Genomic DNA, 25336 nt, shown 5'->3' on the forward strand with positions numbered 1-25336 from the left:
AATGTCTGCGAAACACCCTAATTTATAAGACTCGTGCAATAAAAACTACTAGCTCTGCTATTCAGATCGTTACAACGAACTGTGAACCTTTATTTTTACCTTCCCGAATTTTTTTTTTTTTACACTTTGACACTGTTCAAGTTCAACTGAACTACTGTATACTCCAGTGTTGGCGTGCGTTTATTTATATTTTTTTCTTCAATTCGGTATGCCGAAACCCAAACTATATATACTTTTTCATTTTCTGTACTTTCTTATTTTTCAATTTTTATTCCACAAGATTCTGACGAATTGAATTAGTGTACTAAATTTTCCGATTACGTCATGATTCACTTTTGTATCATCAAAATATTGGGACACAAATATTTTGTGGAAAAAAATCGAGCGTTCCAATCGCAGGAGCAGCGATCACGATATGAAGTCTCGTTTTTTTCGACGAGTCAATCGATTACACAGGAAAACGGGTTAATCGAAGCTTATTCATCGAAACCTGCTCATTATCATTATTTCAAGTATCATTTTTCGCACAGTAGAATCGGTATGAATTCATTTTATTTCGAAGGGGATTGTTTCTATTTTCAAAAACTGTTCTGAATTGAAGAAACGATTGAATAACAGTCAACTATTTCATCGACTGATGAAATCGTACGGTAAAATCGAAGGTGTTTAACTTTGGAGAAGTGGGTCCTTCCTATTCGACATACGATAACAATTCAGTTGCGCAGTCGATAAGGCAAATGCCAGAGTAGTGGAGAGTGGCGCCACTCCTAGCATAGAATATTGAGGATGACGTTCGGAACTTCCAACAATTCCAACCTCCTGCCTCCTGTGTGTACACGGTGCACACTCTCGAGACACGGTTTCGGTCTCATTGAGTATCGTCTGTAAAGTTTAAACTTGTTTATTGCTCGTCAAAAAAAGTGCAACGTGCCGGACATTTCGAGCAAATGAAGATGAATATCACGTCAGCGGGTAATTTAAAAAATACAATTTTTCTATGAAAGTGTTTTGAATATCTATGGGACAGGCTTTCTTTGGGAACGAGTCTTCTCGAACGTCCGGGGCTGAACGCTTCGAGGCGATGATTTGCAAATCGTGCTGTACTTAACCTCACTCGAAGTTTCATCGAACCCGTAACAATGATGGGCCAGACGAATTTAATTACGTACCCCACTATACAATTAATTACTTCTGTTTATTTATCTTCTATCCTAATACGAGTATCGTCACTCTTAAAAGCTAGTCGGGATTGTGCATACTTCAGAAACATTTCGGAAGGCGAATTTCGAACTGAAAAATTTTTTGTTTGTGTATAGATATTTTTTAAATTAGTTTTCAGAAACATGAAACGAACCCAAATGAAAAATCTGCGAAATTTCTTAAAGTCGTTCTGTCTTAATTCTTGTCAACTTCGTTCTAAAAAATTATGCACCCGAGACCAAATAATGACTTCACTTTGAGCACCTGTCAAATATGAAGAAGGAATTTTTTTCCCCTACTCAAAGAACATTGCCAAATAATGGGAAATCTTTTCAATGTCAAAATTACTGAATTAAAATGTTCTTGGTCTTGTCAATTTCTCATGTCTCAAAATTGATTGATCTTAAAAATAGTTTCGACACTTCTGAGCCACTCGGACCTCATGTACTTTCAACTCGAGTATAGCATGAACTTGAAAAATTAACCATTGAAAAACAACTATTTCAGCCGGTATCATCTCCCTGCTGGAGGAGCCAATGCCGGAGCTCAAAGTTTTTGCACTGAAAAAACTAGATATGATTGTCGATGAATTCTGGCCAGAAATTTCAGAGGCGATAGAAAAAATGTAAGTTTTTGCAACCCGAAGAATTCGTTTTGAAAAATTTTCTTTGAATTTAGACCTTGCAAGCTGTTTCAGTTTTTATTCCGCAATTTTTGCCCTCTTTGTAACTTTTTTTTTAATTCAGTGAAATTCTTTACGAGGACACTGCATTTAACCAGCACAAACTGGCGGCATTGGTAGCGAGCAAAGTGTATTATCATTTGGGAAGTTTCGAAGATTCTCTGATCTACGCCCTTGGAGCTGGAGAACTTTTTGACGTAAATGCACGCAACGAATACGTAGACACGACTATCGGTGAGATTAATATTTTCCTCCGCAGTTACACGAATCAAACAGCTGTTCCTGCCGTCAGAAGTACGATGGCTTAATATTTTTTTATTTTCCAGCAAAATGCATCGACTTTTATACTCAGCAACGCATATTGATAGCTGAGGGCAAGCTCCTCGCCGAGCCCAAGGACATAGACCCCAGACTCGAAGGCATAGTTAACAGAATGTTCCAGAGATGTTTGGATGACAATCAATATCGACAGGCACTGGGACTAGCCCTCGAAACCCGACGAATGGACATTTTTGAGGCGGCAATAATGCAATCGGTTGGTATTCTTTCGAACGTTGTCAGAAATCACTATGAAAATATCGGAGTTTTTTAATGAGACAGACGAGTGAGAGAATGACTGATGAGTTCTCTCAAGCTCATGATTGACGAACAATTTGCAGGATGACGTGGGCGGGATGTTGTCGTACGCGTTTCAAGTTGCGATGAGTCTGATCCAGAATCGTGGTTTCCGGAACACGGTGCTGCGGTGCCTGGTCAGTTTATACAAGAATTTGGGGACTCCAGATTACGTCAACATGTGTCAGTGTCTGATATTCCTGGACGATCCGTTGGCGGTCGCGGAGCTTCTCGACAGGCTGAGCAAGGGCTCGCAAGAGTGTGTTTTGATGGGTTATCAGATTGCGTTCGATCTGTACGAGTCGGCAACACAGCAGTTTTTGGGTCGAGTTTTGCAAGCACTCCGGGCAACCGCTCCGATTCCAAGCGCTTTGACGGTCAAGCCGATCGTAAAACCGACCGTGAAAGCGACCAACGGTGGAAGCGCTACCGGTGAAGCTGCACCGAGCGCAACGGAGACCGGAGCAGCAGCTGCTGCGGGAGCTGAGGCTCCGGACGCGGCGGCAACCACGCCTGCGGTGCCAGTCGAGGAAAAAGCCCCCGAGCGAAGCCTCGATAGCCTGGTCAGTATTTTTTCGGCTCGATTAATTCACCCGCTTTCTACGAACGTTTCTCATCTCTCATTCCTTTTCCTAAAGACACCGGAAGAACGTGGTCGACAGGAACGCGTCGACGCTCTGTCAAGCATCCTCGGAGGCGAAGTTTCTATCGACCTCCATCTCCAATTTCTCATACGGAGCAATCATACCGATATGCTTATTCTTAAAAATACGAAGGACGCGATACGCGTCTCGATTTGTCATACTGCGACTGTTATCGCGAACGCGTTCATGCACTCCGGCACTACGAGCGATCAGTTTTTAAGGTGCGTATTTGTTTTTACTTTAGCAACGGTAAAAAATCGTACCCGAATGTTCGAATCACCGTAAACTATAATTATTTTGTGAAAACAGAGACAATCTGGAGTGGTTGGCACGAGCGACGAACTGGGCCAAGTTGACGGCGACTGCTTCCCTCGGCGTGATCCACCGAGGTCACGAGCAAGAAGCACTGGCTCTGATGCAGTCTTATCTGCCTCGCGACACCGGTGCTGGGGCCGGTTACTCCGAAGGTGGTGGACTGTACGCGCTCGGCCTTATCCACGCGAATCACGGGGCGGCGATAACCGATTATCTTTTGGGTCAGCTCAAAGACGCGCAAAACGAGGTTCGTTCTTTGAATGCTGTATTTCCGACTCTCCTGACGCGAGTTTGAAAAACCCAAAAGCCCTCGTCGCCTTTTGCGTTTACATTCCTAATGAGCAAGCTTAACGCAAAATTTCGATTCAATGTACAAAAAATTTAACGAATAATGAAAATTTGTGTTTACGACAGATGGTCAGACACGGTGGATGTCTCGGCCTGGGACTGGCGGCCATGGGATCCTACAGGCAGGATGTGTACGAAGAATTGAAATCGAATTTGTATCAGGACGATGCTGTGACCGGAGAAGCGGCCGGAATAGCGATGGGAATGGTTATGCTCGGTTCGAAATCGACTCAAGCGATCAAGAGTATGGTTGCTGTACGTACAACAAAGCTAGAAACATAAAATACAGACAAAAGAGAATCTCAGAAGTGCCAGAAGGAGTGTCTTTTCATGAAAAATATCGTTTTATTTAATTTTCAATTTTTTTTTTCTATCTTCAGTATGCTCAAGAAACGCAGCACGAAAAAATCCTTCGTGGTCTAGCGGTTGGCATAGCTTTTACGATGTACGGACGTCTCGAAGAGGCGGATCCACTGGTGGCCTCGTTGTCCGCTGACAAAGATCCGATTCTTCGTCGCAGCGGAATGTACACCTTGGCGATGGCGTATTGCGGCACCGGCAACAACCAAGCGATAAGGAAACTGCTTCACGTTGCTGTAAGTAAATCTTTTGTTTTCTTTCTCCCGATTTGCACAACGAAGATGATAAGCTTTGAAGCTCTGCGACTGAATAGAATGACAATGTTACTCGAAATAGAATAAAATTTGACTTTTCCTCGCTATTCCGCTCTGTAATAACAATGAGCATCGACGCAGATTGTTTTCTTGAACGTTCGGAATATCACTAGATCGAATTTGACTTGAGTCTCAGTGTTATTCGCTCTCGACAGGTTTCTGACGTGAACGACGACGTGCGTCGTGCCGCCGTAACCGGGCTCGGATTCCTGCTGTTCCGGTGAGTTCCCACTCTTGATTTATCGTGCTTTTTCTTCCTTTTCGTTCGTTTCCCTTCTTTCAGTCCCTGAGGAACGACGATCGCGTCTACGTGGAGAAATAAGCTTAACTCGCTGAGCTCTCGAATGAGGAGCGTCTTTCGTGACTCGAGTACAAAAATACTAGGTTCTCCCTCGTTCTCCAAAATTCTCCGGCTTTCCGGCCATCCACAAACTCGAGAAAGGATTGTGTTGTACGCAATTCCTCACTCCCTTCTCAATTAATTTATACAACACTCGTCCTCCCTGATCCCGGTTTCTATCCTCGCCGACCTCGATTCACAAATTCAATTTGTTACATTTCGTGATGAGTTCTCTTTCGAACGAACGAGCGAACCTCTCAGACCTCCATCCGCTCATCTCTCTTTCGCGAACCCCGTAACGAGCAAATCCCAAACAAAATTGTTCCTGCTTCGCTTCCTCCTCCTCTTGAACCCTCGACAAACTCCCTCAGCCCTTCAACCCCTTGACGCGCACGTTCGGCTCTCGCTCCACAAGCTTGTCAGATTTTCCATCCCATCGACTTGTTATTTGATACAGCCTCTTTCCCATTATCCTCCCCCTCGTTTTTCCCCGGAATAAGACACTATTATCGACATCTGCCTGTCGCGAATTATCGGCCGAACGCGACCCCCTGCGCCCTGCTTTTTTCATTATTTATCTTCGTAGTTTCTACTCTCGGGCCGCACTTTTTTGTCGTTCGCAAAAAAATCGACGCAAGATCAATGAAAGGAGCAAAAATAAACGAGGAGAAAAAACTTTTTTTACTGCCAATTGCTGAAAAAATTGGACGTGAATTTTTCAGTGGAGGATTGTGAACTTTTTTTTTGCTTTCGTGCTAATCCGCCAATTTTTTTTTTCTTTCTTTTTTTTTTTCTTTTTTTTTGTTTCTCGTTTACAAGTAGTTTTGAATAGAAAATTAAAGAGCGATGTAAAGATCCATTTGGAGCGGTTCGTTCTATAGAAAATTTCGGAGTTTTCACAAAATTTGTTCTCCCCTTTGAAAATCTCTTTCTTCACTTTTCCGGTAGGAGGAGGTATTCGAGAAACTGCTTGTTCAATGGCTCAGAAATTTCGTAAATGTGACGTTGAAATCTTTATGCAAGAAAATTTGTCGACTTTTACGAGCTATTCGGAGTCCTTCTTCGTCCTGAATAGGCTTCGAAGCCACTTCAAAGATTTGCTCTAAATTTCAATGGCTCTTCTCGTTTATATCAGCGTTGGCAGTTTCCGCTAAAAATTCTATTATTTCGTCGTAAATCGGCGTCGTTTGAAAGACAGAAAAGAAATTCTTTTTTTTTAGCCTCGAACTACCAACGTTCGAGTCTCCGCCGAGTGTTTTCCTCCTGAAAGTTTCATTGGCGTGGATATTTTCAGGCGGAGGGTTGGAAACGCATGCATTATTTCGACTCGCGTTACGGATTCTCGTTCGTGTTTCAGCTCCTGGAGAAATTCGGTGTCTGGCGAAGGTACCGAATCGATGTTGCTACGAATTCGTATTTTCCTCGAATTATTGAAATCCGTCTCGTTCCCCAGAAAGCTCCGAGAGCCCAGCAGTTCTTTCTCCGTCCACTTGATCCGCTCGAGGCCATGTTATTGTCCGAAAGTTGATCCTCGCCCTCGATAACATACGTGGACAAACAACGTTCTGATAAACACGTTATTCATCCAGGAGGGGCCGCGAGAAGAGGGAGAAAAAATGGGGCCGGCAGCCCGACAGTCGGGACGTTTGAGCCACGGGATTATTAATGACGAATTCGCGAGAGACCTCACATTTTCCTGTTATAGGAAATTGAAATAGTTCCTCTCCCGCGGGGGAGTCCGCTCGGCTCTGCTACGTACTACGTATATAGCCAAATCCGCGAGGCACTTTATCCGGCCTCGTAGAGAGCACCGTGGAGATTCTCAATTTCGATTTCAACGTGACGAAATTGATGGTCGTTCGTTTATCACGAACGATAATTACAACGTCTCGCAGTCCCGACGACTCTCTTTCGCTCTCTTCCATGCCCTCTCGAGGGCTCTTTCTCTGTCTCGAGTCTCCGCCAGTTTGCGTCGATCTTTTCCATTTATCTCGAGTGTTTTGCGCCTCTCTTGGCCTGCTCGAGCTCTCGATCGAGAGAAGCTCACTCGTGAGAATCCTTTTTAAATTCTCGGCTGGTCGCGGGGGGAGGGGCGCGGGACGAACGAGTTGGAAAATTGCGCGACGGCTCGAGGCGTAACGACTTTTCTATCGTTCCGTAACTCATCCCTCGTATCTCACTCTCTCGCTCTGGCTCGTCCACACACACATACACAATTTCTCGTTTCGGCTCGATACAGCCGTCCGATTATCGCGTTAAGAGTGCGACATCGTCGCAATCGAGGGATAAAAATCCTTCGATTTTGCCAAGGTTTTTTCGGCGGAGAGTCGGAAACTTTTTTTTTTTTCAAATCATGCCTCCGACAATGTGAAATAAATTTTGTGAAAATTTCTAAGAAGAAAAGAAAATCTTCGAAACGTAAATGTCGTTTGATTTTGTGCACGTTTATCTGGCGACGAGGAGAGAAGAATCGAAATCCCGCGACAATTTCGTCGAGGCGACCGAGCTCCGTTCGATTCCATCGAAATATTTCACCGCCGAGGCGAAAAAACTGGAGAAAAACGTCCCCCGACGATCTCATCTCCGAGGGAGAAATAGGTTTTTCCAAAAATTCCTTTTTCCCCGAGGATCTAACGGAGGAAATAGAGGGAGAGGAAAAATCGTTTCTCAAAGTTATTTGGGGCAAAATTGAGTTCGATGAAAATGCGTTTTTGTATGAATATCCGGTGAATAAAATCTTTGGCGAGTGTCGCAGCGTCGTCGGGACATTCGTCATCGGGCAAAGGGACGTCTATTAAAGCTGCCGTCCCTCTGCCCGTCCGGGATCACACTCGGATCGATAACCTCATACAGGGGGATGGGAAGGGGGAGGGGGGGGGGGGAGGAGGAGGGGAGTTAACATATTTGGTGAAAAAAGGCGAGTCGCGGGGCTCGGTTGTTCGCGGCCCCGTGGCTTTGGCGCATGTTTTATTAAAATTTTCCTTCTCAGCGAATCGCGTCTCGGAAGATTGCACGTGTATTGCACGTGCCTCGCTTCCGGGCACGGGAGCGAGGCCGCATGCAGCGATTAATTGACAGCTGCTTCGAAGGGGTTGATTAAAATTAGATGGGAAAGTGGATTCCCACTGCCGAAAATGTGATTTCTCGTTACGGAGGTATCGCAGTCGTCGTCCGTTCTCGAGTTCCCGGCCAAGACGCGCGAGTTTCCTCTTTAACGAGCTAATTACAAATAGCCAGGTTAATTGCTCCGGCCGCTTTAATCAGCGCAAAGGCCCGAGGGCGGCCGCACCGCGCGATATCGCGTTTTAATTCCCCCTGCGGCTCGAGCCGGCCCGCGCTCTCGAGGAACACAAACTTCTGGCCTTCGTTCCAGCTCCCCGTCGCGTCGCTTTGTCCCGTTCGGGAAACGAGGCTCGAAAAATCCATTTGAATTCGATATCCGGCCGGGCGAGGACTCTTCGTTCCTTTTTTCTTATTTCCCTGGCCGCTCGTACACACCGAACGTGCATTCCTCCGGCGAAATGTCGAGGCTCAAAAGCCTACGAAAAATCCATAGAACACTCGCGCCCGTACAAAGGAAACATTAATCCTTCGATTCTGCTGCTGCTGCTGCTCGCGTGCTCCCGCTTCGTTGCTCTAAAAAGCAGTTAGCACCGAACAGCCGATAAATGATTAGAGCGTTTACCGCCCTCGTTAGCTCCCCAGCGTTTCGATTTATCCGGCTCCGGTACGCGATAATAATTCACAGATTCGCGCTGCCTGCTTCCCTTTCACTGCGCGCATCCGAGTGTGGCCCCTGCGCCCGCGGCCGGTACACGCCCGAGCGAGCTTTCGCCAGAGTACACACCAACCTAATCTTCCTGAATTATGATTTCCCCGGCCGTTTTTTTTTTATTTCTATTTTTTTTTTTTTTTTTTTTCAGCCCCGTTGTACCGCGGTGCCAGTGAGATATAGAAATGACGAAGAAGCGCAGGGGCGGGGGGGGGGGGGAGAGGGAGATTTTAGTAAATTGAATATAGTTGAGGCCTCGTCGCTGCCGCGCGACTTCTTTTGTAGTCCATCCGGATTCTAATTGAATTTCTTTCCCTCTCTCGCTCTCTCGGTCTGTGCCGCGTACGAGCGTAGATTTTTAGCCTCGAACCGGCGCGGGAGCAATCCGACCGCCGCACTCTTTCGCCTCATTCAACGTTCCATCGAATTAGCGCGATTGAATTTCCTCCTCGTGCCTTGTAATATGTGCCTTTTTTCACTTCCTTTTCTGCAACCGGATAGCGAATGAGAAGAGGATAAAAAAAAAAGCGCGGCGGTAGCGGGGGGCGGGAGGCGTGAAACGCCGCACGCCTCTCGCGTTTTTTCCTCTCGGAAAAAACCTCTCGAGCATTTTCACCAGGTTTTAAAGCCCGAAGGCTCGTAAAGCATTTGATTAAATGTACGAAAAGAATATCGGCCCGGGCGAGCCTTTTAGAAACAATGCAATTGTTTTAACGACGCGGATGGCCAAACAGCCTCGTTCCTGCGAAACAAGAGTTCCGACGGGACCGAGAGAATTTACGGGATGAAATTGAAACGCTCTTTTTCTTCGAGTCCTCCAATCTCGGGCTGCCAGGCCCGCCGACTCGGCCGCGGTAAACCTTAACAATTGAAAGATTAAGTTGCCGATATCGGGGGATCCCTTTATCGGGGAGGCCTCATTTTTGTCGTCCCCGAATCGGGCCACCGGCTCCCGCGTCCCGTCACCTTCGTACAACGCTGCAAAATTGATTTTCCTGAAGGCAGAGCTGCCGCGAGCATGTGTGTGCGAGAGAGAGAGAGAGAGAGAGACGCGAGGGATCCGGCAAAGGACGAAGGTCGATCATAAGCTCCGAGGCAAAGCCACCGTCGCGAGAAAAGCTTTATTAATCTCCCCGCGAACGTTCTTCCGCCGTGAGAGAAAGAGTACCAAGACAATGGGACGAGAAATGACTGTTTTATTGCCGAGGACTCGGGCGCCTTCCCGCGCTTCACACCAAATTCGATTGCGTCTCTTCTTCCCGCCTTTTCTCTCCCCTCTCCGTCCGCCCGCCAAAAAAATATGTCAAAATCCAACCAGCGACGATTTTTATCCAAAAAATACACTCGTTATGTTTGGATCTCCCGCAATGACGAAGCGAGCTCAAACAACCTCCAAGAAAACAGCCGAGAAAACATCCGAAAAGCCTCTCCGCCTGTGTATGCTTGTCCCTTCAACGCGATAATGGACTCCATTCTCGAAGCGCGTGTCTGTCTGTTTTTCCACGACTATCCGCGCGCCCCCTACCCACACCGTCGCACTCTCTTGTCCCACTCAACGAGCGATCCCGGAATACCTTCCGGGTTAAGCGACTCGACCCTCTTTTTGCCCTTCGCACACGAGACCCTTTCACTGCTGCTGCTGCTGCTTTTCCTATGTAATGGACGCGGCGATCCCTCACTCTGATCCTTCACCCCGTCACTCCCTTCGCTGCCGCCTTTCTTTTTTCTCGCTCTCTCTCCATGGTGCATTTCACAAAATGCTCTATTTTTTCATAGCAAATAACACGAATAGACCGAAGTAAATAGCCCGGAATAGCAGTTGTGATAAGCACAAATTTGGGGCAGTCGGAGCTCGATGTTGAGCACCGAAAATAACTCTCGTTTTCAATAAGTGCTGGTTACAGTAATTTCGAATGGTAAACAGGAATTCGTTGCAGGAGAAAGAAAGAGAAATTTACTTTGGAAAACGGCATCAACGCTGAATTGTAATTCAACGAAATTTACGGTCGCGAATACAGGCATTTTGGGTGTCGAGGGAGGGGAAAAAAAAAAAAAAAAAAAATTCGCATGGTAAATAGGTGAAAAGATTCATCGTTGAAAATCATTGAATTTAGTAAGAATGAGGAGCGTAAATTCACAAAGGTAAATAACGAAAATATGCCACTGTAAACAGCTGAATATTTCAATAGCAGTGAGAAGAAGTGAAAACGGTGAACAGTGAAAATTCAGGCGTTGGGAATAGCTGAAATATGCAATAGGAAGGATGAAAAATTAGCAATGGAAAATGTGGTGAATTTGTAATGGAAATGAGGGAGGCGGCGAGACTGGCAACAGCGGTTATCGAAAACCGACAAGATCAAACGTTCGAATTAGCAAAACAAAATGGAATAGCATGTGAAATAAAAGGGGTTTGTTTGCGGAGGATTTTTAATGCGAATGTATAAATTCAGTGTGTTTTGGTAAGCTTTCCAAGTGACGTACAATCTCTGGACGGTGGAGCTCGTTGATTAACCGAGAGATGCTATTACGGGCTCGGTATAACTCGCGAACCAACCAATTCGGCATTTCCTCGTGTCTATACATCCCTCGAGTGCTCGGGTGTATCTCCGATAAGCTGCGCGCTTCATTCGTACTCAATCAGCCGGTACGAGCGGAAATTATCAGTGTACGAATTCTCACCCCCTGCTGGCATACACACCCGGTGTTACGTATAATACGTGAGCAGCTCGCGGTCCAACGCATATCTGCGTTACCCAGTTTCGATCGACCTACCCTTTCCTCCTCCTTCGCCTCCTCCTCGCTGTTGCCCCATCGTCGAGAGCACCGCAGGCCATCGCTCGTCCGCTCCGTGTTTCGTCCAACGTACATCAACACCGTAACAATAATACGTATATCATTTATATTTACAATTTCGCAACAGCACAGGAGATCGTTGAATTCGCTATTCTCGTTCCTCGAAACATGATAAATTATTATTTCTACGCTACATTTATCTATACAAGTCTTATATTCATGTGTGTGTGTGCGTGTGTGTACGCGTTACAAGACTATTTTCGAAGATTGTTCGCCCGCTCTTAGCAATATATTTCATTGGGTGATTGCAAGAAAGATCGCTCTCGCTCGCATTTCCCTCTCGCAAGAATCTCCACTCTGGAAAATACTTGCGATTCGAGTCTCGTTATTTCCGAGGGAAACGCGCGTCAGCGAGCCTATTCAGAGAGCACCGTGTCGCTCTCTCTATCTCTTTCTCTTTCGCCCGCGATATTGCCTTTTCGACTCAAGAGAAGCCTACAAAGGAGCGCTCGAGGCTTGAGAAAATTCGCTTTTTCCGAGCGAGCGCGAGAGGATCGAGAAGGAGCGTTATTTCTTTCGAGTCTTTCTCGCAACATTATTTTTATTCATTCGTTTATTTATTCATGCGTATTTGGTCCGATGCACGATGACGCGCTAATTTTATTCTCCCCTTTATTTTCCTCGGACCGATGTTTGACGGATTGAAAAATATCCGGGCTTCGGTCAGATTCTGAGATATTTCAAAGGAAATGAGAGAAAAAAAATGAAAACATGGTCGCGCGACCCTCCGCGTTCGCGGCACCGTCCTCCCCGTGCTCACACCTCTCCGAATAATGGAGAAGCACTGCGGTATAAGGAACGCGACTGGTGCGAGCTTTCTCACTGATCGATCGCCCCGCCCTCTCTCCCCCCTCCCTCCCTCCCCAACGGCAAACGACCGTTACCATTCCAGAGAAAAAAACAACGCTTTCTTCGAAATTCCACTGCGCACCGCTCCCGCCGCTCAGATTTTCTGTGAACGAGAGAAAGAGACATCGAGAACTCTTATTCGTCGAAATATTCATATTTTTATCTCGTCGGCCTCCAAGCCTGAGTTTTGTAACGACAGAGCAACACTTTTTTGAAAGCCTGGCGAAATACTTTGTTGAATATCGTGTAAAATATCGGATTGACCATCGAACTGGCGTAGCCGAGCCACGTTACGAGATCGAAGATCTTACGGTTTATACGCTTCTCGCAATCGGGACAAATCGCTGGTACCAAATTTAACACGAAGAACGGTGCCCACAGTATGACGAACGTAAAAAACACTACACCCAACACTTTCGTCGCCTTCTGCTCTTGCCTTATTATTCTACCGTGGCGCGAACTGTTTCTCGATATAACGCTGGAGGTAATCGGACGGTGACTCTTGGCCGTCGTCGCTCCTCCGTATCGCGGTAAACACGGCGACGAGGCGCTGCTCTTCGCTCCCGACACACTCGTCTGACCGTTGTGCGCTCGCATCGTCGCTGCTCGACGCAAAGGACTCGCTCGCGATGACGATGCTGCTACCAAAGTTCTTGCGCTCCCTGCAAATTCGTTTAAACTGTCAGCCTCATTCTCGATCGATCAAATATTTAAAGGACGAATAGTACCGACGATCAGGCAAAACGAACGAAAGCTTCACTTTTTCCCCAAAATAAAAGAATTCGTTGAAAACAGAATATATTTCGAAGCGAATGGGGGATACTGTCAAAATAAATTCCCGTCGGAAGTCCAAAATATTTCAAAAAATGAAATATTTCGTGTGAAAGAATGGACGACAACGAAATATAAGATATTTGGATGAAAAGGAAGGTGTGAAGCGAGTGGATTTAAAGTACTGGAAACGTACCGATGCTCGATCCGCGTCTGCCGGCCCGCCACGTGACAACGGATTCGCACATTTCCGCGTCAGTTTTTCCGATCGGTTCGAGAGTGTCGCTGGAAACGATAACAACTTGGCTGGGGAGCGGAGGTGACGGTTGGGTCGATTGTCCGGAGGATTCTCCGAAGTAGGGACAGGTGCAGGGGGGTGGAAGTTCGGGAGCGGTCTGCTGGTCGGAATCGTCGTTTCCCCTCTCGGAATAACGCCTCCGAAGGAGAGTGGATTCGTGAAAACTGACCGATCGCTTTCTCGGTAACATTTCGGTAGGGTCCGAGTAGTTAGTTTTGGCTCGTACGAGCCGAGCTTCGTTGTAGGTCGAGGCTCGTCCGCGGTGTTTCCACGAGGAAGCCTTTTTTCGTTCTTCCCGAGTCTCCTCACCGGAAACGCGAATTTGATGATCTTCGGTGGTGTCGGCCTTCCGGTCGGCCTCTTCTTCGAGAGCGGATTCGCCGTTTCTGAAAGAGTTTTCTTGTGCAGTGAAACAACGAGCTTGGCAAAGCTTCGATAAAAGTGTAAAGCACGTCGAGAGGGCCGCGAACGTTCGTCTAATTTGGCGAAGAGCCACTAAAAATGAGGGGCGAGGCGCCGGAAATGGTGAAAAGGCGCGTAAAAAATGCTCGGCGCGAACTATTGTCGACGAATTGGAATAAAAATGTCGGCCCTCGGTGCGCGCGTGGGATAAGAAGCCGCCAGCCCGCGGGGGCTCAGGAACGAGCGAGTGACAATGAAGGATAGCTCTTGTGCGAGGAGAAAATCGCTTGGCCTCGATGCCGAGAGCGTGGAAATATATAAAGGTTTTTCAAAGTTTGAGAGGACAGCCGAGCGATATTGCGGGTGGACCGGTTAAATGCTCCCCTTTGCTTGATGGCTGAGGCGAGGAAACGGAGGAGAGAATGGAAGAGCGGATGGGCGGGCGCGAGTGTTCGGCAAACAGACTGGCTACGTGTTGGCAGGCTTCGTATTCGAGACGTATAGCGCTTTTGATGTTTCAAGGGTCAAGAGGGCATCGCGGCGTTCCTCGCCTCCGCCTCTTTTTCCTCTAATTCAGTCTCTATACTTTTCTCCTCGTTTCACTCTCGTTCTTTGCCGGGCCGCTCTTCTCTTTGTGGAACTCGATAACTCGTCGATCAGGAGGCTCTTCGGCGTTGGAGCTCGTGACCTCTTCGAACGTCTCGAAGAGTTATTATTGTTACAAAGGCTCGAACGCGCTCTTTGTTGTAATCGGAGCAGCGAAGAGAGCAACGCGGTATATAATTGAAAGTGTAAGAAAATGCGAAACGAATAATCGCACGGAAGGATTAAGAGGAAAAACAGGAAGCTTCGATCGAATGCGAAAGAGAATTAGCGCTCGGGATTCTTACGCGGTATACAAAAATATCTTTCCCTCGTGATAAACGTCTCGACGAAACGTCTCGCCCGACACCTCCTCATCAATTCTCCCGAGATTTTCCGGCGCTCATCCCTGCACCCGCGAGCTCCCGCCCAACGCGAAGATATTAATGACACGAAACGTGTGGCTCGAGGCATGCACCGGCGCACCGACACACCTCACTAACAGACCGTCTTCTCTCTCGTACGCCAATCTCTCTCCCCCCCGCCGTCCCTTTTCCCGGTGTAATCTCCGCCGCGGCGTATACTCAAAGCTCTCGCCAAACGAGAAACGAGAAACGAGAAACGAGCTCGACGGAGCGCGAATCGATTTATATACTTTGGACATTTTCTTTATGAAAAGTATATATAACTATATTTGACGCCGCGTACACGCGCATCCTCGATGGTCAACACGATCGAGTAAGCAAGGACCGAGCAAACACTCTCCGTCGCACGATCCTCTGCGGCCTCGTCTTCCCTGTGTGCGCGATCCTTTTCCGCCCGGCCTCCCCCTGCCCGCAATCGCATTATCGCGAGGCGTGTCTCCGGGGACTGTGTGGCCAACTGCACTTTGCTCGCATATACACCGAATCACGGAGAGAGCTACCCCGAAAGCAGCAGCAAGACCGACGAGAGAGAATATTGCCGAAAGAGAGCAAAGTCGTGAGAAGAAGACACGCGCTGACGTTCGAGTCAATTATCGATCAAACGAGCGAGCACGTTTCAAGAGTATTTTTAACGAGTTACCCCCCCTTCGGGCCTTTTATTTTCCAACAAAGTGCTGTTCCGCCAGTGACACACGTATTTCGCCAAATATTCAATAGCCAAAGTCTCCACGAGCTCGGACGATGCGCGAGGAGTATTATTTAGCCTCGACAGAGCCTCCCGAGGGACACGGCCTCGCAAAGTTGACGGCGGATGCGCCACGCGGAAATTCAAACGTATATATATAACGTATTAATATATTACGCCGTGTATACTCTCGACTAGGCGCTCGCTCCCGACGGGCTCATCCGAGAGTGTACGTGAACGCAGTCGCTCTCGACTCGATCCTCTTGCCCGAGCGCGCCCGATTTTTCTTTATTCTCCTGTCGCCTTGGACGGTTCTCGCAGCTCATCGGAGCTGCGAATCGTTTCAACCGTTCCCCTCCGCGTTGCACCGGGGGAAATAACTTTTCGATCAAACTTTACGAGCGCCCGGAACGACCGCCTCTTATACCCCGCGATCGCGAGTCCCCCCCGTCGCCGTAACCTGCTCCAAGATTTCGTCCTTCCTTCCGCGTGCGAATTTATATCTCGGGGATAATTACAAGCCTGTAATTGGGACAAATTTAAAGACTCGACCGCGAGTCCGACGACAAGTTCCGGCGCTCCTTATTTTACGATCCCTTCGCCCTTTCCCCCGCGCGATTCAACCGAGCTTTTTTCCTTCTTCGTTCCTCCCTCGGCTCGCGAGGAATCTCCGTCACGAAGCCGTTAACGAAACTCGGGTCTCCTCTGCGAGGAGCTCTCTCGAGCGCGCACCGCCAGCGCCCCCACCCCAAATCCTATCGGAAACCGATCGTCGATGCTCTCCCGCGTCAGGCCATTTCTCTCGCTCCTTCGCCAAATAAAATCCCTCGGGAACGATCCCCTCGCCGGCTCGCGTATTCCCTGCAATCCCTTCGCTCGACTCTTCCCCTCCCATCGACTCCAATTACAGCGTCTTTCTCCGCGCCAGGATCATTGCCACTTTTTCGAATCTACGTTCTTCTTACCGAGATGAAAGAAAAAAAATAGGCAATTGGACACTCGATACTATTTCCGGCGAGTGGCGCGACTCCTCGAGGGAGCAGCCGAGGCTTTTGTACCGGCGAATAACAAACAAATCTCAGAATATAAGTGTCCTTCCTTCGAAGTGGCGTATACGAATGACGGAACAAGGGGGTGAAAAAAACGTCGGCGTTGACTCGAAGCGCGTAGCAACGCGATACACGCGACGCGAGAATCGATGCAGCTGCCTCTCCTTCCCGGAGAGCGAGCCTCCCGTCTCTCTCCTCCGAGATTTTCTTTTTTCCTGAAAAACACGCGCACTTTCGCCTCGTGCATCGCCCCCCGCCGTGTTCATCGATGTGTCACCCGCGAACTTTCCTCCTCGGCCCGCCCTCTCTCCGTTCGTCAACACAATGAACGGCAAATGTAACGAATTTAAAATGGAATGTGGCCAAATTTCCTCGTGAAATTGGCCACGAGGAGCGTCGCGCGGCTCCAAGCGCTCGGTAAAAACGTTCCGGAAAACAGGCTAACGAATGAAGCGAAAGGCGCGGACATGAATATATACATGTTCTTACCCGTGGCGGGCCTCCCGACAACGAACCGCCGTCGGAGCTCGTTGCCGATGCTGCCGCTGATGAGCCGGCGGCACCTTCGGCGTCGTCCGCTGTCCCTCGCTCTCGACGCTGCTCGTCGCCATGCCCTCCAAGCCTCGCGAAAGCTTCAGCATCTCGGCCCCGAAGGCGTGGAGCGCCGACATCGCCGACGGCGGTGGCTCGCTCTCCGGTAACCACAACTCGTGCGTGTCAGTCAGCTCCGTGTCCGTCGAACCTCCGGATGTGTGCTGCGGCGTCCCGCCTTCGCTGCCCCTCCCGCCGCCGCTCCCTTTGCTCGCCAGGAACCTTTTCCACGTGGACCGTCTGTCCAGACCTGCAATTATTCGTCGACGAGCAATCGCCGGTAAGCCAAACCCGAGCGCAGGGACTCGCTCTGATCTCTCGATTCGGTGTGTTCATCCTTGTTAATAAAAAAAAAATTAAAAAAGAATCCCGAATTTCACGAGTTCCGAGGACGAGACGAGGCGCGAAGGGAGATCGAGCGAAAGTTTCGCAGCCCAGAGCCAAGGAGCGCGGAGTCCATGAGCGAATATTACTCGTTTAGCATTTCGAGAAGCGGGCAAAATCGAGAAAGCGATCGCGGCTGACATTTCCGGATGATAAACAAGCAGGAATTATCGCGTTATCCGGAAACGTCACTTTTCTTATCCTCGGCTCGATGCCAATCATGAAATTAATCAGAATTTCAGAAGGTAGTTTTTTTTCGTTTTTGACCTGCCACGAATCCAACAGCTGCCAATTACGAGCTCTGATCCACGCGAGGAAGGGGGCAGGGCAATACGCTCGACGTGTACGCCACGATTGTGGATCGGCGTGTACAAGACAACGGATAAATGCATTCCGCGCGTTATAAATATCTGTGGTATACGGGACGGAGAGAGAGAGAGAGAGAAAGACAAAGGGCGGTTCTGATGGAAGTTTATCGCAGCGTCATGCACACTTTTGTTCGTGGAGGCCGCGCGGGGGCGCTCGGAATCCCGATGAGCGACACGTCCGGTTTATATGATTTTTTCGCGGTGTCATGCCCAGCAATTTGCAAGTAGATTGCCCGATGCAAATCTTCCACGGTGGTTTATCGAGGAGAAAAACCGAACAGTTTTTAGCCTCCTTCCCTTTCCCCCCTTTTCGCCCTCCTTTTTGCCGAGGTGACCTTTCATTTTGGCTCTTTTGCCTCGCTATCGTTAGTTTGTACAAACGGACTCGAGATTAAGAGAAAAAACGTTGGTCGGCACCGTTCACAGTAGTGCTTTTAATGCGGTTCGAGCGAAAAAATCATCGCGACGAGTCTTTTTCTACGCGTCCCTCCCCCCGCCCCCGCCCGTCGCCCCGTGTGCGAGCACCGAGGCGTCCAAACCTCCGAGAGTCGGAAATAAAACTTGCTCGATGAAACTGCTCCGCGTGCAGCCGCGAAATTCTGACTCTGCAGAGCCGCCGCGAGCCCCCATTGAAGTACAAAGAAAATATTGTAAACGAAAGACCAACCGGAGGTTCGCCAGCGAGCTCCGCTAAAATAGCGACGAGGCTTGTGAAACTTTTCGCTACTCTCTCGCCCGGTTAATATCCGAAGTAGCAAAGTTCAAAATCCCCGGAGAAGTCTCCAACTTTTGCTTCCTCACTTTGGCTAAAAGAGATGGAAAGAGACGAGAGAGTCGCGCCCCCCTCCCCCGATTAGTTGAAACCCCAACAAATCCGCTGCCGTTCCCTTTTCCGTTTGCTTCATTTCACTCGAAAGTTCGCTATGAAAAAATCATACTCTCGTGACTAAGCCATTGCCACTCTTTTCACATCCACTTTTCGCGGTGGCCAATTACTCGAAAGTAAAATCACTCGGTTAACGAGGAGGGAAAGAAAACGGAAAAAAGAGGTTAACCAGGATAATCGAATTCTCGACTAACCTCCGCTCGGAGCGTCCTGATTCGCGCCCAGCCACACGGAAGAGCGAACGCTCGTCGAGCCCCCAATGTTTTGTCGCTCCTGAGCTAGCAGTCTTACCGTCAGGGCGTAGGTCAGCAACATCACACCCAACGGTATATAGAAGCATATTATACTCCCGATCACTTTGTAAAGCGGATCTGGTATTTGGCAAGCTCCGTCTATCACCACCGACTCGTCCTCCTGGAAAAAAGAATGAAAAAAGTTTTGCAGTGGTTTAAGAAGACGGATTTCCGTTGTTTCAGAACTCCCGAGCAATGCCCGAGCGTAGTTTCGCTGCTGGCCGAGAGCTACAACCCCCACGTGAGGTACGGGGCTGCGATGGCCTTGGGAATCGCGTGCGCCGGTACCGGGCTGAAGGAAGCGATCGCCCTCCTGGATCCGATGACCAATGATCCGGTGAATTTCGTAAGGCAGGGCGCTCTCATAGCTTCGGCGATGATCCTCATACAGCAGACGGAAGCGACGTGTCCGAGGGTCAAGGATTTCCGGGCGTTGTACGCGAAGGTAATAGTCGACAAGCACGAGGACGTTATGGCGAAATTCGGAGCTATTCTGGCCCAAGGAATCATCGACGCGGGTGAGTTATTCGTCGTTTGATCGGTGCTCTCTTCGATTTTTGATAAAACGAAGGCGGAGAGTGTAATCTCGTCCCGTCGGACTCGACGGATGATACCCAACAGGTGGGAGAAACGTGACGGTGTCCCTGCAGTCGAGAACCGGACACACGAACATGCTCGCGGTCGTCGGGGCTCTTGTTTTCACTCAATATTGGTACTGGTTCCCTCTGGCCCATTGTCTCGCCCTGGCGTTCACTCCAACCTGCGTGATCGCCCTCAACGCTCAATTGAAGATGCCCAAGCTGGAGCTCCGCTCGAACGCCCGTCCGAGCGTCTACGCGTATCCGGCGCCTTTGGAGGAGAAAAAACGGGAGGAGCGCGAAAAGGTTACGACGGCAGTTCTGAGCATGGCCTCCCGGACTCGTCGTCGAGAGTTGGACAGACGAGCTTTGCGTCATTCTCACGAGATGATGGACGTGGTGAGTGCACGAACGTTTGGAGCCAAAGTCTCGGGGAAATTGAGGAAAAAGAAGGCGGAGAGAAAGGATGGGAAAATTTGGGCTTTTTTTCACAGGATCCACCGTCGAGCGAGGCCTCGAAAGAATCCACGCCGGCCGCAGCAGCGGTCGCAGCGGTTATCGCGACCGCCGCCACTGCCGAGCTCAAGGACAGCAGCAAGGACGAGAAGAAACGGGAAAAGGAAGAGAAGAACGAGAAAAAAGGTGCGAAGGAAGAAACCGGAGAGAAGAGCGAGACGAGGGAGAAGAAAGAGCCGGAGCCGACTTTCGAAATACTCCAGAATCCGGCCCGAGTCCTCCGGCAACAACTCAAAGTGATCCAACTCTTCGAGGACAGTCGGTACGCCCCCGTCAAGGACGTCCAGATCGGCGGTATCGTCATGGTCAAGGACATCGAACCGTTTAGTAAAGAAGAGCTCGTCGAGCCGGTCGCAGGTTTGCCTTCTCGCTTCATTTTTCTTCGTAATCGATTGTTTCGCGATGAAAAAGAGTTTATTGAAGCATCGATGAAATTCGCTTGATTTTCCAGCATTCGGGCCAAAGCCTGACGAGGAGAAGGAGACCGATCCCCCCGAGCCGTTCGAGTACACCGAGGATTGAACAATCTTGCCTGCCACCAGCTTATTTTCCTCCATTCGCGGTAATCCTCTGTCCGTCGGCCATCGCTAGATTCGTCCCCGTTATCTGCGACTATTCGTTTTCCGCCGGCACTCTACCGGTCACTATATAACGTAGGAAATTGTCAATCTTGTTTTGTAATAAGCGAATAAAATGATCCGGGGATCTTTTGCGTACTCGCGCCTCTCTCCATTATTCGACGTCGATTAATCGCTCCCCGCGCTATCTTCCCTGCTGTTTCTCAGTAGTCGGCCCTCGCTCCTCTCCAAAGAAAGCACAACGATCGAGCCTCCTCCCATTGATCCTGACTGAATGCCGAGGAAGGAAGGACCGACCGAGGGCTCATGAAACAATTGAACTCTCTCTCTCGAATCACATTCGTCCCCCCCGTCCACCGTTGTCTCTTGCTTTTGTTCGAAATACAAAAATAAGTCGAATAAATAGCTCGAATTATTCTCACCTTGGAATACATGAGACTGAGGGGCAAGCTCATAGCGATGCTGAGCAACCAGACGAACACGATCTTCAGTACGACTCGTCGCCTCGTCTTGTTGCGTCCGAATCTCATGGGGTATCGGAGGCTGAGATAACGGTCGACGCTTATCGTACACAAGTGCATTATGCTCGCTGTACAAAATAATACGTCGAGACAGATCCAAACGAGGCAGTAGATCGAGGGCAGCGGAAAATATCCTGAAATGAGATAATAATCGTACGACTTTTCACCTTCTTTCGCCCACTCTCACGCCCCCCAACGGTCCAAGAATTTTTTCATCGCGAATATTGACGGGGTTTTTTAATGGCCGTTACCGCCGCCACCGCACCGCGTACGTGCCGCATACCGAATCCTCTCGAGTCGGTCACGCGATTATACGTGGCCGTTGCGCGTTCCAACGATGATTCTTGGAATTTATAGCCGTGTCGGAAGTCCCTATGTACCTTGTACTTGCCAAGCATCGCGATAAAACAGCCCACGAGTATCGAGTTCCGGTACGAGTGATAAAATACGTACCCGAGCCGCTATTATCGCGATTTACTTCTCGTCGGACGAGAGTGCAGCGTCCCGAGCCTCGCGAACACGCATCCTCCCGCTTCGACCAACCGGGTCAAGTATCAATGTGAAATAAATATGGGAAAACCGTGCCGAGCTATTTTCCCTCGCTTACAATGCTCCAGTTCTCAATCCCTGCAAGATCCTCGTCAAGAGCCTTCTCCGAGTGAAAACCTCGCGCACCGCGTACCGAACACGACGCCGGAACGCGCGTCACTTTAATAAAACATCAAATACTCAACCAGCTCTCACTTTTTTTTCGGACACTATGCTCGCGGCTCATCGCACTCGAGAGGATTCGTCGGGGCGACGCTGAAGGTGTCATTAACCACGATTTACCGGATTTTTTTCCACAAACTTCCTTTGCACCGGGATTTTTGGCCATGTTGGACGAGAGTTTTGAGAACATTTTGAAAAATTATCAACGAATTGTTCGTTAAAGTATCAAACCGAGAAAAATCATGGCGAGATTTGTCGGTGAAAATTTGGAAAAAAAATGATTGAAAACTGTAGTTTTGCATCATTGCAAAAAAAAAATAGTCTCGGCGATTTAACGAGCGAAAAGAGAGCTTTTGGAGGTATTCGAAAAAATGTTCTGAAATAGAGTCGCGTGTTTGCACGATTCGAGGGCGGTTCGTTGATAGGTTTTTTATAATTTAATAGCAACGTATGAATTTTCGTAGCGGCTCCGAGTCGCATTGCCCGGGAAATACGGAAATATTGACGGAACAAAATTATTGACACGAATATACGTGTAATTGGTGGATAACGAACGGGGTGAGAACGGCGCCGCGGTCTGCACGGGCGAGAGAATAATAATTGCTGCGGATGAAATGCTCGAGCGAATATTCGAGGTGAGAATTAATTCGGGGGAATTGGAAGGGGGAGGTGAAGCATGCTCGAATTCACTCAGCGAATATATGTCAAAAGTGACATTTTTCCGAGGCGTTAGAGAGGATCGCGGTAAAGCTGAAAGAAAACGTAATAACGCGAGAATCGTTTCAATAGTTTTTCACGCTACGGTCCGTCTCGCGACGGCAGGCTTTTCGTAGTCCATTAAAATAATGCAGGGGGGCACGCGTGCGAGAGTTTATTCAGACGGAGGGGGGGAAGGAGCCCCCGCGTTGCCGCGGGTCTATGGATATTTGCTCGGACGGAGAGGAGTTGGATGGGAAAAGCACCTGCAAGCCTCGATCGCGCGCGCGACCTCTTTGTAACCTCGCAAACTTTGCTGAACCTGTATATACGTATAGAAGGGCTGCAACGTCACTCTGTTGCCCTCCCCGAGTGTTTGTGTACGTGTGCGCGCGCGAGAGCGGTGCGTTCGTACCGCCCTGCTCGCCCATCACTTTGCATCATCTTCGTGTACACAGTTTTCGTTCTCCCCCTCCCCTCCCTCTTCCTCTACGCCGCTTCTGTAAGTGCGTTAAATGTTGCATTAATATATGATCGTCAGAGGAATATAATGCCCGTGAGCGCGGCTGGAGAGAGCGCTCTGTATATGCGAATAACGGGGGAGAAGCGCTCTCAAGTAATTGTCGTCACACCTCGAGCATAGAAGCACAGCGGAGAGATTTGATGCATTATTCATAGGAGAGAGAAAGAGAGAGGAGAGCGCGTATATACCGGAGCGAATATTTGGCCCGACAAGTATGTTTTAACGAGGCAAAACTCTCGGGACTTCGAGGGAGTCTGCTTGCTCGCGGTGATATACGCCAAAGACTAATATCCTCTGCGTGTTTACACTAGACTAATGCAAAGAGACGGGGGGGAGAACCGAGAAAGGGAGAGAGGACGAAAGGAGGAATAGTTGACAAGTTCTCTTACCTCGAACGAGAGTGAGTATTCCGAGCGGCATGACGAGTATCGCGACCATAAGATCCGTGACCGCGAGACTCATGAGAAAATAATTAGTGACGTTTTGCAATCGTCTCTCCCAAGCGATCGCGAGACAAACGAGTATGTTACCGGCGGCGGTACCGAGAACGAGAACGAGAGCGAGCATCGCCCACCAATTGTTCTCGGCCGGCCCCCCGATGTTCCCGTCCCGGTTGCCGACGACCACCTCGTCTCGGGAGCCTACCGTCGTCGTCCCGTCTACCGGCGAACTTGCACCGATTTTCGTATCGTCCTCCCCGCTACGACCGACCCTTTCGCCGGTGTTCACACCGATCAGGTTGTCCGAACCGTTCAGCACGTTTATCACCCTCGAAAATTCGTACTCACCCCCAACGCTCCCCGTTTCGTTGAACAGTCGCTCAACTACCGCCCGCACTACCGGATTGAACTCGAACAGCAGACGCCGCTCGTCGCCGACGCTCATCGCCGGCAACACGCGCGGAAACGACTGCACCGAGAGCCGAACCCCTTTTTCAAATCTCCTTTTTAATTTCGTCGATCCGTTCAAGTTCCGATGAAATTCCTTGCCGTTTTCATTTTTTCGACACTCCTTTATTCTGGCTAAAGCGAAATCCTCGTCCCGATACTGTGCTTCCTGACAAAGAAACGATTCGATTGTGATCCTCCTCGAAAATAAACATTTCTTTCGAATATTCCCTTTTTCTTTGTATCGGAATTGAAAAAAAGATAAATCTTTTCCGATCGAGCTACAAGGATACGGGGAAAAAAATAATGGAATTGGTGTTGCAGCTGCGAGGGTCGCGATCGGCGACCGATCGTTCGATGCTCCCCCGTGCAACGATCAGCGGAAGCGCGTATTTCGCGCGAGTCTGACAAGCACAGCTGTTTCATTCATACGTTGTTTCATCGCGCTAGCTCGTTCGAGAGCTTTCCCTCGAAGGAGTTCTCCGTTCGGTGACGGACGATCGCGCTCGCATTTTGCCGCCTAGAACGCGAACTCGCGAGATTGAAATTTTTCGTTAAGCCAAAAGATCGGTAGGCCGCTCGTGATTTCTCCGAATCTCGGAAGTTACTCGAATAGCGGAAGCTCCCGACGTCGACTCGCGCCGGCGGCGGTCGACGATATACTGACGGACTGACGGGGTCGTATAGAAATCGCTGCTGCTTCCTCGTATCCTCGTCCTGCCAGCGTGTTGCTCCCTCTCTCGCAGGAACCGCGATCGTGACACCGCGCGGAGGCGCCAAAAAAGAGAGGCGCGCACGCGCCGCACCCCGTTCGCCCGCTTTCCCACTACTCCTTACTCAAAACACCCAACTACGTCCTACGGCGGGTTTTTCCATTTTCTGCGCCCCCCTCGACCCCGACTTTTTCGCCGTAACGTGCATCTCCGGCCGGATCGCTGTGAAATTACGCACGCTCGACCGGATACGAATTTCCATGCGTAACCCGGTTACACGCCTTTTTACGACAGACTCGGTCCCTGGAAAAGCCGGCTGTTCCAGCCGCGGAGTAAAAATCGCTCGAATACAGACTCGAAGGCAAACGCCCCAAACTGTAAATCAAAGGGCTCGACGATAAATTGCATCGCCTCGAGCGACGGCCTTTTTTCTCGTGTCGAAGCAAACCTCGATATGCTTTTAGGAACCGCGAGCGGCTTGCGGGCTTTTTCGATCTTTCGCAGACACACAACCGAGGGAGAGGCCAATGTCTTTGGTGTATTTGTATTTTAAGAGTCGATTAATTCGACTCGAAATCCTGACCGGC

General features: G+C 49.1%; 2 protein-coding genes across 2 annotated transcripts; one reads left to right on the top strand and one right to left on the bottom strand.

Annotated features, from left to right (window-relative positions):
• The first annotated feature begins 815 nt into the window (after nt 1-815).
• On the top strand, nt 816-20836 carry Rpn2 (Regulatory particle non-ATPase 2). The gene is made up of 14 exons (XM_043428411.1): nt 816-972; nt 1708-1825; nt 1947-2116; nt 2209-2417; nt 2542-3060; nt 3136-3362; nt 3451-3703; nt 3871-4059; nt 4185-4400; nt 4634-4698; nt 19210-19544; nt 19648-20003; nt 20099-20477; nt 20572-20836. The coding sequence occupies exons 1-14, from the start codon at nt 948-950 to the stop codon at nt 20640-20642; spliced, it is 3132 nt and encodes a 1043-aa protein (XP_043284346.1). The 5' UTR covers nt 816-947; the 3' UTR covers nt 20643-20836.
• 5-HT2B (5-hydroxytryptamine receptor 2B) lies at nt 12309-24742 on the bottom strand. The gene is made up of 7 exons (XM_043428413.1): nt 24469-24742; nt 23539-24205; nt 21121-21353; nt 18928-19147; nt 16994-17345; nt 13260-13747; nt 12309-12954 (listed from the first exon to the last, which is right to left on the bottom strand). Exons 2-7 carry the CDS (start codon nt 24032-24034, stop codon nt 12452-12454), a joined length of 2292 nt encoding a protein of 763 aa, XP_043284348.1. The 5' UTR covers nt 24035-24205; nt 24469-24742; the 3' UTR covers nt 12309-12451.
• Between the last annotated feature and the right edge of the window lie 594 nt (nt 24743-25336).

This window comes from Venturia canescens, chromosome 9 (genome assembly GCF_019457755.1).
Source record: "Venturia canescens isolate UGA chromosome 9, ASM1945775v1, whole genome shotgun sequence".
NCBI lineage: Eukaryota > Metazoa > Arthropoda > Insecta > Hymenoptera > Ichneumonidae > Venturia > Venturia canescens.

Bases quoted from the DNA above. Each gene is read 5' to 3' on its own strand.
- 5-HT2B (XM_043428413.1), bottom strand. From the start codon at position 24,034: ATGAGCGTCGGCGACGAGCGGCGTCTGCTGTTCGAGTTCAATCCGGTA. The intron at 21,354-23,538 runs GTAAGAGAACTT...ATCTCATTTCAG, and splicing joins AATACTCACTCTCGTTCGAG to GATATTTTCCGCTGCCCTCG. The intron at 19,148-21,120 runs GTGAGAATAATT...TCTTTTTTCCAG, and splicing joins TCAGTCTCATGTATTCCAAG to GAGGACGAGTCGGTGGTGAT.
- Rpn2 (XM_043428411.1), top strand. From the start codon at position 948: ATGAAGATGAATATCACGTCAGCGG. The intron at 2,117-2,208 runs GTGAGATTAATA...TTTATTTTCCAG, and splicing joins ATACGTAGACACGACTATCG to CAAAATGCATCGACTTTTAT. The intron at 4,060-4,184 runs GTACGTACAACA...TTCTATCTTCAG, and splicing joins CGATCAAGAGTATGGTTGCT to TATGCTCAAGAAACGCAGCA.